Source organism: Xiphophorus couchianus, chromosome 5 (assembly GCF_001444195.1).
Source record: "Xiphophorus couchianus chromosome 5, X_couchianus-1.0, whole genome shotgun sequence".
In the NCBI taxonomy this organism is placed as follows: Eukaryota; Metazoa; Chordata; class Actinopteri; order Cyprinodontiformes; family Poeciliidae; genus Xiphophorus; species Xiphophorus couchianus.
Genome location: NC_040232.1, coordinates 9,615,860 through 9,630,455, shown reverse-complemented (window position 1 = coordinate 9,630,455; position 14,596 = coordinate 9,615,860). Strand labels below are relative to the sequence as shown.

Sequence of the window (14,596 nt, the reverse complement as noted above, 5' to 3'; positions counted from 1 at the left end):
TGTTGTTAGGTTTTTTTTTTTATTAAATAGAAATGGTTGCTTTTTCAATTATTTCAAAGTCTTTCTACTGATAATTATCTGTAAAACCAACCCTGGTATTGGTTACAATAAAGCTTCTGTTTATTTATTGAAACGGGTCAAAGTATAATGTCACAAGATGCTAAACATTCATCAATTTTCATAAAATTACTACTTCATTCTCCTAATGTAGTGACGTGCCACGATATAAACATTTCATATCAATTTATCTATAATTATATATAATTATTTTTTGCTTTAAATATATAAAATTCTGCCAATTGGTGGTTGTCTTATCCAGTTTTCACTCCATGCGGGTTATTTTTAAGCAGTTATGAGGCAAAACATTAAACTGCTGCTGAGCAAGTTACTCAACCGGTCTCTAGGTAACCAAGGAGTGAGAGAGTTGCTAGGTAACCAAAGAGTGAGTGGCTAGCTGAGAGATGTTGAAATTATTAAATTCTCTATTATCTATTGGTATTGATCACATGTCTATTTCGATACATATTGATTTATTGGCCAGCCATATGTTCTTGTAATAAGACTTTATTCTTGTAATTAAAAAATAAAAACAAATCTTAGTTTTGACCTAATATTCTGCCATAGAGGTGACCTGAATTCAAAATAAAAACAGAAGCTTGTCAAACAAGATGGCAGCTCTGGCCACACTGAAATCTCTCTGAACTATGGAAACCCAGGGAGTGCAATGGTGGGGGGAAAAAAAATCCAGATTTTCCAAAAATGTAATCTTCAAAACCCCCAAAATTTTACTAATTTATCAAATATGCTAGTATTGATCAAAATGCACATCTGAAATGGCTTCCTTGAAGATTCTGGTTGTTTTTGTGTTTCAGGTATGAAATCCTCACTCCAAATGCCATCCCAAAGGGGTTCATGGATGGAAAGCAAGCCTGTGTGCTCATGGTAATGTTTTCAGCTTCAGATGTCGGCGGTTTATTAAAATGTCATCAGTTAGCTCATGCTCCATGCATCCTGATTCAAACAGATTAAAGCCTTGGAGCTGGACCCTAATCTGTACCGAATCGGCCAAAGTAAAGTGTTCTTCCGAGCTGGAGTCTTGGCCCACCTGGAGGAGGAGAGAGACTTGAAGATCACTGATGTGATCATGAGTTTCCAGGCCTGGTGCAGAGGATATGTAGCCCGGAAGTAAGAAAACATTGATATTTAAACTGTAACCCTTTGCACACTTCTGCTTTCTAACGTTCTACTGAACAATAACTTCATGTTTCTGCTTGTAATCCCAGAGCCTTCGCTAAGCGTCAGCAGCAACTGACTGCCATGAAAGTCATCCAGCGAAACTGTGCAGCTTACCTCAAACTCAGGAACTGGAAGTGGTGGAGGCTTTTCACCAAGGTGAGATCAATGGAAACGGTTCAGTACCGTAAAATATAATTCAACCAGCACATCACCAAACATCTGGATCATTAGAGAAATCTGGACCGCAGCTTCCACTTTATGGCAGTTTTTAAAACTCTTTTCAAATTGTGCATCAAACATCCAAAATAAGCAGCAGATTTTGCTGGACGATGACTTGTCCCAGAAATTATTGCGATAAACGATAATTCTGGTTTTGAGACCTTCTTCCAAGTAGAATAATGCAAGTTTGTTTTCTCAAAGATCAACAAACTCTTATTTTGAATGTTTAAAATGTCTTGCTGTTCCAGTGTTAGTGGTTGTTTAGAAAATTAAATACAACAACCAAAAACAATCAATTAAATGGGAAAAAAGCAACTGAAACCATAAATGAAATTTATTATAAGGCAGTTTAGTTTTTATTAGTGTCAGAAAAAATGTGGGAGAAAAAATGAGGCATATTAGAAAAACCCAACACATTGTCACTTAAAGGTCCAAGATATTTTATTTTTTGTCAGTTGTGATCATTTGTCTTTAGGATTTTAACTGCAAAAACTAATTTTCTTCCTGCTAAATAAACGACAAACTCAACTCACAATATTTTAATGAAATAAGCAAAGCAATCGGATTTTTGTAAATTATTGTAGAGGTTAAACAAAGGGTCTTGTAAATTTGCCAAATTTAAAAGAAGACAACAAAACATATCCTACATTTTCCAGCTTGATGATATTTTACTAGATGTGTTTTTGTCTTTTCAGCAACAAGAAACGGATTTTGTTTTATTTCTTCATCTGAATTTTAGTAAAAGTCACTGAATGTTTTTGGTAGCTATTAATAAATTACATTAAATTGAAAACAAAAACCTGGATGAATACTTTGTGTTGCACTTTACATTTAGCATTTTTTAAATTTTTATAGTATTTTTTAACAGCCTGCCATCAGTGAAAAACTTTTAATTTAGACTATCCTTGAATAGTAATCAAGGACCACACAAAATTGGTCTGAGTACTGCAAATGGCCCCTGAACCACATTTTGGACACCTCTGACTTGGATGTTTGTTTTAGGAAGATGACGAAAAGCAAAATGAGAAATAGATACAGTTCACTTTGCTCTGAACAAGCGTGTTAGGATCAGGGCTTGGGTGTTAAAAATCTAGACATTTAAAGTGTGCAATACTCAAACTGATTTTTTTTTTATGACCCCGTATTGCGTAAACTATAAATTTTTAAAGTTTTAAATTTTCCTCTCCAGGTGAAGCCTCTGCTGCAAGTGTCTCGGCAGGAGGAGGAGATGCTGGCTAAGGAAGAGGAGCTGCTCAAGGTGAAGGAGAAACAAATTCAAGTTGAGGAGCAGCTCAAAGAATTTGAGGCGAAGCAGCAACAGGTGAGTCTTTGCAATAGATTGAAGTTTATTTTTTAATTCAGAAGAGCTTGTGAGCCTTTAGCTGTCTGTCTGACTTGGCTTTGTGCAGCTGAGTGCAGAGAAGCAGGCCCTGCAGGAGCAGCTGCACGCAGAGACTGAGCTGTGCGCCGAGGCTGAAGAGATGAGAGCCCGCCTGGCCGCCAGGAAGCAGGAGCTGGAGGAGATCCTGCATGACATGGAGTCCCGGCTGGAGGAAGAGGAGGAGAGGGTCACGCAGATGCAAACGGAGAAGAAAAAGATGCAGCAGAACATCACGGTCAGTCGACTGTGGAATGCATGCTACCCCTTTATGTGTAGGGCTGCAATTAACAATTATTTTAGTCATTCTGAGAATCAATTCTAGTCTTTATGTAATATTACAGGTACATTAAACAATGCAAATAAACAAATAATTGAGCTCCTTTATAAAATAAAAACATTGTATTGCCTATAGTGTTTACTTGATCATTTGTAACAAAAGATGCATCTACAGCTAAAAAATATTTGTAACATCAACTTGTGAAAATCTGATCTGTTTATTTTGGATCAACTGATTGATAATTGGATAGCAAAAGGTGCATAACCAAAGATTTATTTTTTAACAGAATTTGAACCAGGTTAAGCTAAAACTAAACCTCTTAAAGTTCTGAATATAGCATATTTATAAAGGATTTGTTTTATTGAATCCAAAATGTATACATTTGTACAATACTCCACTTAAGTATTGATCGATTACTAAACTGACTATAATTTCGTCAGGATTAATTGTTTCAGCATTGTGATTTTTTTTTTTTATTCACCAATTAGTGCATATAAAACTAACAGAAATATTGATCTACAAAATAACAAATAACCAGTTGAATAATAGAACGGACAACAAAAAAAGGAGGTAAACGTTAAAATTGATTTTGAACAGACAAAACACAACATAAAGTGCTGTCACAAATGAAATGATTGTTTAGGATATTTTTTTCTCTTAATTTTGGAAGCTTTCTCATTTTTATTTTTCCTTTTGTCTGATATTTCTTGTTTATTTAAAGTGTATTGACTATTTGTGTATTTAAGCATTAACCTTACTGCTGGTTTTGCTCGTCCAGGAGCTGGAGCAGCAACTGGATGAGGAGGAGGCAGCTAGGCAGAAGCTTCAGATGGAGAAAGTCACCACAGACGCCAAACTGAAGAAAATGGAGGAAGACATCATTCTGCTGGACGACCAGAATAGCAAGCTCAACAAGGTTTCTGACTAAACGCCTCCTTCCACGAGAATATGGCAGTTAAAATGATTTCTTTAATCACAGAATAATGGAAACCTCTTTTTACTTGTAACTTCAGGAAAAGAAACTGCTTGAGGAGAGGATCTCTGAGTTTACCATCAATCTGGCTGAGGAGGAGGAGAAGTCAAAAAGCTTGCAGAAGCTCAAGAATAAACACGAAACCATGATCACTGATTTAGAAGGCAAGTGTTGGGGTGCAAACAATTAATTGATTTGTCGAATAACGGTTTATTAGATTAAAATTAGCTCCAATAGATTATCTAATAAAGTCCCGTTAGACCTTCTTCTATTGTAGTTCGGTCGCCATCCAGCAGAGGGCGCCACTGCTCATCCTTAGGCGGAGCTAGCTGAGACGGGGCGAAAATGGCGGCCAAATCACAACGAGAAAAGGAAACGGTCCAAACAGACCGTTGTAGGATGTAAAATGCACTTTATGCGATTTATGTATTTATTTATTAGATATAAACACTCGACAAACTCCTTAAGCTATTACTTTATTAGCGCTCATTTAGCCGAACGCTACATGACGGAGCAGCGTCAACTTCTCAGCCAAATATTACTGACGTGATGACGAAAAAGCAGCTGGAATAATGCAGAAAAATGTCAACGTGATGATGGGGGAGGGGCAGCATGATGCCAATAAGTTGAGGTCGATTTCGAAGATCGTTCTGAGTTAAAACACTTAATGGAGTGAAGTTTTAATGTCCTTTAAGAACAAAAACTGACAGTATTCTGTGTGAACTGCTCTCTGTTCATGAACAATTAAGTTGTTTTCTTTTGTTCTAGTTTTTATGTCCAATTTTAATAATGTAAATACCACACATATGTTTGTTCAGTCATTATTTAGTACAGCTGACACAAAATTATGTTGCAACTTATTTTTAAAATTTGGGATCTGATTAAGTTAGCTCTTTATGATATGGAAAGACATTAATCTCTTGATTTAAAACTCTTGGCCACTTGTCAATTCATCATGATTTGATTAAGATTAATCAACTTTCAAATAAACTAAACTTTCTAGTTAGAGATTTTTTTATTTTTTATTGTTAGTTGCTTTATGTTTTCCGTCATGTTTTGTTTTTTAATTATGTTCAGATCGTTTGAGGAAAGAGGAGAAAATGCGGCAGGAGCTGGAGAAAAACCGCCGTAAGCTTGAGGGAGACTCCACTGAGCTCCATGACCAGATCGCAGACCTGCAGGCCCAGATCGCCGAGCTCCGGGCTCAGCTGGCAAAGAAGGAAGAGGAACTCCTGGCTGCGTTAGCCAGGTTGGACCCTAAATTTTCACTGTAGCAAACTGTAAATCTGCAGCTTTTTAAATTAACCCTGCTTTGTCGTTACATCACCAGAATCGAGGAGGAGGCTGCGGCGAAGAACACGGCCCAGAAGAAGATCAGGGAGCTGGAGGCGCAGATCTCCGAGCTGCAGGAGGACCTGGAGCTGGAGCGGCAGGCCCGATCCAAGGCCGAGAAACAGCGCCGGGACCTGGGAGAGGAGCTGGAGGCACTGAAGACGGAGCTGGAGGACACGCTGGACACCACAGCTGCTCATGTGGAGCTCAGGTAATCGGACAGTGTGTACACAAGCATGATTGATGGCGCTAAGGCCTGGTTCTGATTAGTTTTTCAGAAGGATCTTTGGATTTCTGTAGTAACCACCAAGAGAAGGAAGAGGAGCTTAATATTTTTCAGATTTGTCTCATACCATGCCGTCATGAAATAGTGATGGTTTTTAACGTGACAATTAAAAAAAAAAAAAAACTTGCAACTTTTTTGCGATTGTGGAAATTCCCGTAAAATCAAAAGACCACTCTACACAATATATATGTATATTTTCAAGCTAATCCATAATTGTCAGTTCATTGCCAATTTTCCACAAAACTGGTCAAAATCATTGGATTTAAGTGACTAACTCCCACCTGCAAGTGGCAGTATTTGATACACATGTACAGTCGTATATAAGTGCAAATATTTCAAAACTGGCATCACAAAATCTGCATTTGTGATTGTAAAAATATCACATACGAACATAAAATCTTGGCAGGGCTGATCGGTGTGAAATGATATTCCATATTTAATTCTGAGAAGTACTTATAGATAGTTTAGACATTTTTTGAGTTTTAAATATACAATATACATTTTGGTACAACCGGTCATTTGAGAATATTTATCTTGATCCAAATTGAAAATGAGCTTGACCCCTTCTTCAGGGCCAAGCGTGAGAGTGAAGTCGCTCAGCTGAAGAAGACTCTGGAGGACGAAGCAAAGACTCACGAGCAGCAGATGGCCGACATGAGGCAAAAACACAACCAGGCGTTTGAAGAGCTTAACGAACAACTGGACCAGGCCAAGAAGGTAAGAATCACAGCGGCCCGAGGAGGAAAGCTGCCACCAAACATTTCAAAAACAGACATCGGTAACCTGAGTAGCTTCTTCCTCTCTGCAGAACAAGATGTCGATGGAGAAAGCCAAGCAGGCCCTGGAGAGCGAGTGGAACGAGCTGCAGATCGAGATGAAGAATCTGACCCAAAGCAAAGGCGACTCTGAACACAGACGCAAGAAGGCCGAGGCGCAGGTCCAGGAGCTGCAGATTAAATTTGGAGAAAGTGAGCGACAGAGGCAGGAGCTCGCCGATAAGATGACCAAGATGCAGGTATGAGTTGAGATGGAGCGAGATATTTACTATAAGTAGGTTAAACCAAAGGTTCACAAACTTGCACAAACAATGCTGCAAAATATGTAAAGAACGTTGAATTTTTATTTATTTATCTTCAGAAATCACTTTTGGTTAAAAACAATTTCTTGGACCATTATTCTAGGAATGGGACAATATATTACTAAATAAAATTTTCCACCACAATCCCCTCTAAGAGAATATGCAATATTTTCATATTAATTCCATCAGTTTTTATTTAATCTCAAGTTTTTTTGTTTTGTTTTGTTTTTCGGCAATGACTTTTCCTTCTTTTTCTTGTCAAAGTTTTCCATTCCAGAACAAAGCAACTTGATAAATTTCCCCTCTGGGACAATAAAGGCCATTTCTGTCTTTTATCCGCAATTACAAATTGTAATTGGTTGATCCTAAGAATACGGAGAGATTTGTGGGGACTTTTGTTGTTGAACTGATGAAGCTGTAAGATGATCTGTGGAAGAGTGTAATAAATCTCCACCTGCCGTGGCCTGCAGCAAAAGGACACGTCTCTGAGAGTTATTTCTTATCTATATAATATATATAATTAAGAGTTTAGCACCTTTCGACTCGCCAACATGACATCTTCAATAAGTTATTTTGACTTATACTTTACAATAATAATTGAAAAACGCATTTAATTTTTTTCATAAATGTAAATAATTCATGATTATAAAATTTATAGGATTCCTTATTTTCTCATGTTCCCTCCAACTCTCTGGTCTCCAATTGAAAAACACTTAAAATTAAATTAATATGCACTTCAAACATTTGTTTTAATCAGAAAAAGGGATCTTAACGTTTTTAATTCCTTGCAGCATGAGCTGGACAGCATCAACGGGCTTCTGAGTGCAGCTGAGGGCAAAAACATCAAATCCAGCAAAGACCTTTCTACAGTGGAGTCTCAGCTGCAGGACGCTCAGGTACAGCTACTGCTTGAGTTCCTGAAAACGTGTTTCTAAGGTCTGACTTCTCATTTAAAGCATCATTAAGCTGTTTTTAAAATTCAATCACTGTTATTTTTAGTTAAATATACTTTTAAGGAGATGCCATAGAAAATACTGGGTTGCTGTGTACTTCCTGTCAGATGGCTGAAAGAAGGCAACACTTTTGTTGCTTAGCAGACAAACTTGGCAAACCTTAGCCTGGCGCTGATGGTACTGTTGGTATTATCTAGTATTTTTCTTTTCTACCCTTGTTTTGAAATTGAACATTTTTATTTATCTCTTTTGTCTGGAATATTTAAAATCAGTAGAATCCTTGTAAAAGAAACTCAAAGGTTTCACCCATCTTCAGTTTTCTGAACTTGTGATCTTTAATTTTCTGAACTCCAGGGGCTTCTCCAAGAGGAAACTCGACAGAAACTCTCCCTCACCTCCCGCCTGAAGCAGATGGAGGACGAGCAGAATAACCTGCGGGAGATGCTGGAGGAAGAGGAGGAGAGCAAGAAGAACATGGAGAGGCAGGTTGCCTCTCTGCAGACCCAGGTTTGTCCACAGACCCGCTCCATCATGATCTTGATCAGAAGTACAGAAGATATGACGGGGTAAAAGGCCAATTGTAGAAAAACTCAGAATTCTGCAAAAAAAAATGTTTACATTTTTTGCTTTTATTTTTTTCAGTTGCCCTAATCCTCTTTCTGCAGTGGTATATTGTAGGCAGAAAAGTACATTTCTGCCAAAAAGTTCAGAAATGGAGATTAATTTTACATATTTTATAGAAAAAACGTAGAAAGGTAAAAAAAAATCGACTTTTCAAGCTCAGAAAATGTCTGTTTTTTTTCTAGAAAATGTCAAATTTAATCTTAAAAAATTTACATTTTTTGGCCTTTGGAGCTCAAAAGTATTTTTTTTTTTTAGAAACAAAATACTCTAGACAATTTCTGAGATTATTCAGACTTTTTTGTTGCAGAATTCTGACTTGAATTTTCTGAGCTTAAAAGTCAGAATTTTAAGTCTTTTTCTTTTTCAGTGGCCCTAATCCTCTTCTGTACAAAAGGCCTGAAACTTACCAACATTTTTTCTTATTCTTTAGCTGGCTGAGGTGAAGAAGAAGGTGGAACATGAGGCCGTTTCGCTGGAGGGAGCTGAGGAAAGTCGCAAGAAGCTCCAGAGGGAGATGGACAACATCGTTCAGCAGCTGGAGGAGAAGACGTCTGCCTACGACAAACTGGACAAGACAAAGACCCGTCTGCAGCAGGAGCTGGACGATCTGCTGGTGGACCAGGACCATCTGAGGCAGATCGTCTCCAACCTGGAGAAGAAGCAGAAGAAGTTTGACCAGGTAATGTGTCGAGTGAGGCTTTAGGAGCAAAATTTATGTTTGACTGGAAGAAAAAACCTCTTTAAGTAAACTTTACGAAAGGTAGAAAATGGATAAAGGCAGAAACGTAAACATTTAAAGAGTAACTAACACTAAATAACATATTTAGACAGTTTAACAGCAAAAAAAAGTTGATTTGGAGCTTAGTTGCATTTTAAGAATGGGGAAAACCATATTTTACACAACATCCATAATTTAATTTAAAAAAGCATACTTTTATACTCCACAGAACAGCTGGATTTGTACTGGGATTAAATCACACATAGATGGTGACTTTTGAGGATATTTCTGAAAATTTTTGTACTGGATTTCATTTTTTGTGTCTGAGTAAAGGAGGGTGAATAAAAAGGGATGACGTGCATTTTTAAAAAATAATTTAAACATACTCCCAATTCTTCTTGCTGTTTAGATGTTGGCAGAGGAGAAAGCCATCTCCACTCGGTATGCTGAGGAGCGCGACAAAGCCGAGGCTGAAGCCAGGGAGAAGGAGACGCGAGCTCTCAACCTGGCTCGCGAGCTCGACACCATGACGGGCCTGAAGAACGAGCTGGACCGCGCAAACAAGCTGCTGAAAGCAGAGATGGAAAACCTGGTCTCCTCTAAGGACGATGTCGGCAAGAACGTAAGTTCAGCTGGCTCCGCGAACTTCTGCAACCACGTTTCTCATCGAGGTTGGAGCTCACTGGCAACAATGTGCAGGTCCATGAGCTGGAGAAGTCGAAACGCGCCATGGAGCAGCAGCTGGAGGAGATGAAGCTTCAGCTGGAGGAGCTGGAGGACGAGCTGCAGCTCACAGAGGACGCCAAGCTGCGACTGGAGGTCAACATGCAGGCCATGAAGGCCCAGTTTGACCGAGACCTTCAGGGCAGAGACGAGCAGGGAGAGGAGAGGAGGAAACAACTTGTTAAACAGGTGCAACCATGAGATTTCAGCTGTAAACTTCTTTAAAATGTTGATACAAGCATAAAACTTCATCCTTCAAGTCCTATCTTTTTTTCATATTTCCCATTAGCCACTTGAATGTCAGGATGACTGTCATTTTTCAAGATGGCTGCCATTTTTGAGCCCTTTAAATCAGTCATTGACGTGGAACGTTACCCATTTTCATGATTTGGATGAACTTTCTCGCATTAATTTCGACTTTGGTCATCCTATCCTTACAACTTTAAAGTAAATGATGCATAGCAAAATCAGAAGTGGAAAACTTTTCTGTTTGCGAGTCTCTCACCAGTCATCAACTGGAAGGATGTGACGTAGACTGAGAGACGGTCGTCTTAATGTTTAGTGCAAAATTTTTCGTTTAGTGGTTTAGCACTTGATTCCACAAATTTTTATGTTTAGCAATTTAGCATTAGCAGAGCTAAGAATCGTTAACAAATTAGTGGTTACTGATCCACTTTTGGCAACTGCTGCCATTTTTAGTGCAAACATATATTCTCAATTATATCCATGACGGCCATTTTGAAAAATGTTCACCAGACAAGGAAAACGTAAGATAAAGAAAATGTATGTGTTTATCATTTGCCACCAAATACATTCATCTAGTTGGAAATTTTAGTGGAAATCATAATTTATAACCATGGTGGCCATCTTGAAAAATAAACAAATTATCAGCAAATATGTTTTTTTATGTGTCTAATTATATGTAATGTTATAAATATTGGCAAATTTAATGCAAAAATTAACTTTCCTTGATGACCATGGCGGCCATCTTGAATTTAATTTTTCAGGTCCTAATTTATGCCCAGTTTGGATCTCGTATCTACATATGAAAGATTTTGATAAAATATTTAAAAATCTGCTGCCGTGTGAGCTGAAACTGGGGACAAATGGTGGAATTATTCCTTTATTCTCTGTGGTTGCGTTTTGATTAAAACCTGTTTTGCTCTTTGAGGTGCGTGAGATGGAGGTGGAGCTGGAGGACGAACGCAGGCAGCGTTCCCAGGCTCTCTCCGCCAAGAAGAAACTGGAGCTGGACCTGGCGGAGCTGGAAGCTCAGATCGACCAGGCGAACAAAGGACGCGATGACGCTCTGAAGCAGCTGAAGAAGCTCCAGGTAGACGATGTAGAAATGTCTGAGCTGGAAATGGATAAATTGACTATCTGTGATTGACATGGTTCTATTTAGACCCAGGTGAAAGATCTGCTGAGGGAGTTGGAGGAACTCCGTTTGGCCAGAGACGAGGCCGTCAACGAGGCCAAAGAGACGGAGAGGAAGCTGAAGTCCATGGAGGCCGACGCCCTGCGCTTCCAGGAGGTACGGGTCATAAATGACAATCCTTACCTGAAAATTAAACTCAATTTAACAAAGTATTCAGACCTCATGAGCTTTTTCACATTTTAGTCAGATTACAACCACAACCTTCAAGGAGGTGGATGAATTTTATATGGAAGATGAACACAAAGTAGGACAAAACTGATGCACTGGATAAACACAAAATATTAAGTATTTGTGTGCAATTGTCTTATTTCAAGTAACTTTTCAGAACAATTATAGTAGCTTGATTTAAGTTTATAATTCCTTAATAATCCAAAGACATTTTGGTTTAAAATATGGAAAATGTTTTTTCTTCCACTGGCGGATTATTTCACTTATGGTACTTTTCCATCAATATTAAGGAAATATTTACTTTAAACAAGTTCATTTATTGGGCTAAAGTTACTTGTAAGTTAGTTTTTTGACTTATTTCAAGTTTGATAAGAAATTAGCATTAATGTCTTGAAGACCAAAAATACTTTGCATGTTATTTTAATTATTTTATTTTATTTTTTCATAAAAATGAAACATGACTTTCCTAATATGTTTAGCTGCTCTTGAATCAAACCTTACTTAATCATCCATAAGGGAATTTTAAAAGTTTTCTACATGTTTTAAAGTAAAAGATGTCCTTTAAATATATAGAGACTGACTAAGTTTTTTTTTTTTCCACAATAGGATGGTTTTACAGAAACTACTCATTTTAAAAGAATAAATCTGTATTATGCTTTTCTGGAATAAGTAATTGAGCATAATGTTTATAAACAGATTGCTTTAAACATAGCTAAACTATCAAACCTTAATAGACAAGATAAGAAGATGCAGTTGGTATTTTTGTGTTTGCATTTTTAAAAATTATTTGACAAAATGGTTTATAGATGGTGCTTTAAACCAGGGGTGTCAAAGTCAAATGGACGGAGGGCCAAATAAAAAATTTAGCTACAAGCCGAGGGCCGGACTGATCGAATGTTCATTGAAATTTTTTTAAATGACGCATATAGTCTAGTGAACCTAATTGAACCTACTGAAAACCTAACAAATATATTCCAATATGATCAGATAAATAAAGCAATATTTTCTTATGGCTCTGTCAGTAATCTTTAATTTTCAACAGACACAACTGAAATATTTTTACAATATAATTGGATTGAAATACAATAAAATAAAGTGCAAAAATCTATTAATCAAAAACAGCACTTTCATCAAGGAGAAGTAACATGCAGTGAAAACAAATATTAAACTTTAACTTTTAAACTTGAACTGAGTAAAAACTCTAAATATGTGATTGCACAGTAATGTTCACTTGTTTGAGGTTGAGGGTGATACTTGGTGGTGTCCCATCTTTTCCACAAGTTCATCAATGTTCGGAAATCGGAAATCCGAACAAATCGGAAATCCTCAGAAACATTGAGGATTTCCTCAATGTTTCTGAGGAAATCCTCAGAATTGAGTGAAGGTGTTCAGCAGTAAGTCGACTTCTGTGTGATGTTTTGTTCAGGTTCATCAAAGAAAACAGTTGTCCCTTCTACACGTGTCGCCGGCGACACATCTAAATTTGCAGTACCGTAATTCCGCCACACGTAGCGCTAAGTGGAAAAGTTCCAACGGTTTCTGAAAGGGGAGACGTTGCACTTTCCAGCAAGTATCGGGTTAATACTGTAACTTCGCAGCTGCAGCTGCAGAGAGTGTAATTAATCCGGGGGGCACTCCTTTAATAGATGGTATATTTCGGCAATAACTTGGTGGATATTGAAAGTTCCGGTTGTTATGGATACATGGGTAAGTACATCATCTCACAGAACATTTAAAGAACTACTTACAGTTCAAATAAGGAAGGTATTTTTTTTTCAGACGGGGTGCCGGCTTACTGCGGTCTGCGGGCCGGTTCTAATAATAAATCAAGATCATTCCAGGGGCCGTAAAAAACCTTCTCGCGGGCCGGATGTGGCCCGCGGGCCTTGACTCTGACATATGTGCTTTAAACGATCAGCTAAGGCTGCATGAACAGAAAAATGTAATTTGCGATAATTGCAATGCCACCAAAGATTTCATAAACTGAGCCGTTCTAATTTCATGCATTGTTTTCATCAAGCTCCTGTCCAGTCTAGTGGCAAAGTAAATTTTATCTCACTTAGACATTCACTTTACAAAAAATCCAAAGAAATTTGTTCCCATTTGATCCAATAACAGATATTTCATAAATAGGACAGTTGGCAAAAAAAAAAAAAGTTGTTTTAAGTTTCTTATGCATTAAATTTCCCCCCAAATGAAAGTTTCTCAAGTTTTGATGCATTTTGAGCTTTGCAGTTATGGTGGGAATATTTAAAAAAAACTCTAATTTTGACAGAATCGACTACCACACTGCAGGTACTGGTTTACTCCAGCAGCTTGTACAGCATGAAATATTTTCTCCTGAGGTCTTTTTGTGTTTGGTTTCCATCAGGAGCTGGCAACAGCTGACAGGCTGAAGAAGCAGCTTCAGACTGAGAGGGACGAACTCCAGGATGAGATCAACAGCAGCAACACAAAGAAGTAAGAGCACAGACACAGGTTTTATTAAATTACTTTTATTTTTTTGCAACATATTCACAACAGAAAATTGATTTAATCTGCATTAACAGAGGTCTGTGAAAACCAATTAAATTTACTTTTTGGAAAATATATAATTGTAGCAGTAGTTTTACGACACCATACTTTTTACTTTTAGTTGAGTAATTTTATTATGAATTATTTCTACTTTTGATAAAAATTTCAGGGTCGTGGACGCACTGTGAGTAACATCACTGAAAGAACACGTTTTAACCAAAAATGTGCCAGACACACCTACAGTTAGAGTGAGACCTCTTGTTTTTACACCAGCTTTGTTTTTCCATCTACTGAGCCTTCGGTGCCATATGGAGGTCAACTGATAATTCAATAAACTGTATATTTTGTCATTAAAAGTTCTTTACCCTGTTGAAACGTACAACGTATTGGGTATTAGGGCCATGCTAAGAAATGTAAATTTACAAGAATAAAGTCGTGATATTGTTAGAATAAACTTGTTTGTTGTAATATGACTTTATTCTCATAATATTGGCTTTATTCTTGTAATTCTTTTTCTTGGCAAGGCTATAATACTCCATTGTGTAAACATTACCCACTGAAAGTACCTTTAATTACATTTTAAAATGTCATTTGGATTATTTTGTAATTCATTGAATTTTTCACTGTACTATTTTAAAATACCAAACTTTGCACCTATTTTTTTTTTTTTCATCCA

The 14,596-nt window shown here is 37.4% G+C and overlaps 1 protein-coding gene across 1 annotated transcript in view; it reads left to right on the top strand.

Annotated features, from left to right (window-relative positions):
- Positions 1-14,596, top strand: part of LOC114144378 (myosin-9-like) — a 39,375-nt gene that overhangs the window by 21,128 nt on the left and 3,651 nt on the right. Inside the window, exons 20-38 of the mRNA XM_028017131.1 lie at positions 873-942; positions 1,025-1,185; positions 1,284-1,392; positions 2,645-2,776; positions 2,865-3,071; positions 3,892-4,029; positions 4,127-4,250; positions 5,164-5,335; positions 5,417-5,629; positions 6,277-6,421; positions 6,513-6,719; positions 7,574-7,678; positions 8,090-8,242; positions 8,790-9,038; positions 9,487-9,699; positions 9,777-9,989; positions 10,972-11,133; positions 11,206-11,334; positions 13,778-13,866. Of these exons, the coding sequence (XP_027872932.1) occupies positions 873-942; positions 1,025-1,185; positions 1,284-1,392; positions 2,645-2,776; positions 2,865-3,071; positions 3,892-4,029; positions 4,127-4,250; positions 5,164-5,335; positions 5,417-5,629; positions 6,277-6,421; positions 6,513-6,719; positions 7,574-7,678; positions 8,090-8,242; positions 8,790-9,038; positions 9,487-9,699; positions 9,777-9,989; positions 10,972-11,133; positions 11,206-11,334; positions 13,778-13,866 (2,991 nt within the window). The remainder of the gene's footprint in view (positions 1-872; positions 943-1,024; positions 1,186-1,283; positions 1,393-2,644; positions 2,777-2,864; positions 3,072-3,891; positions 4,030-4,126; positions 4,251-5,163; positions 5,336-5,416; positions 5,630-6,276; positions 6,422-6,512; positions 6,720-7,573; positions 7,679-8,089; positions 8,243-8,789; positions 9,039-9,486; positions 9,700-9,776; positions 9,990-10,971; positions 11,134-11,205; positions 11,335-13,777; positions 13,867-14,596) is intronic.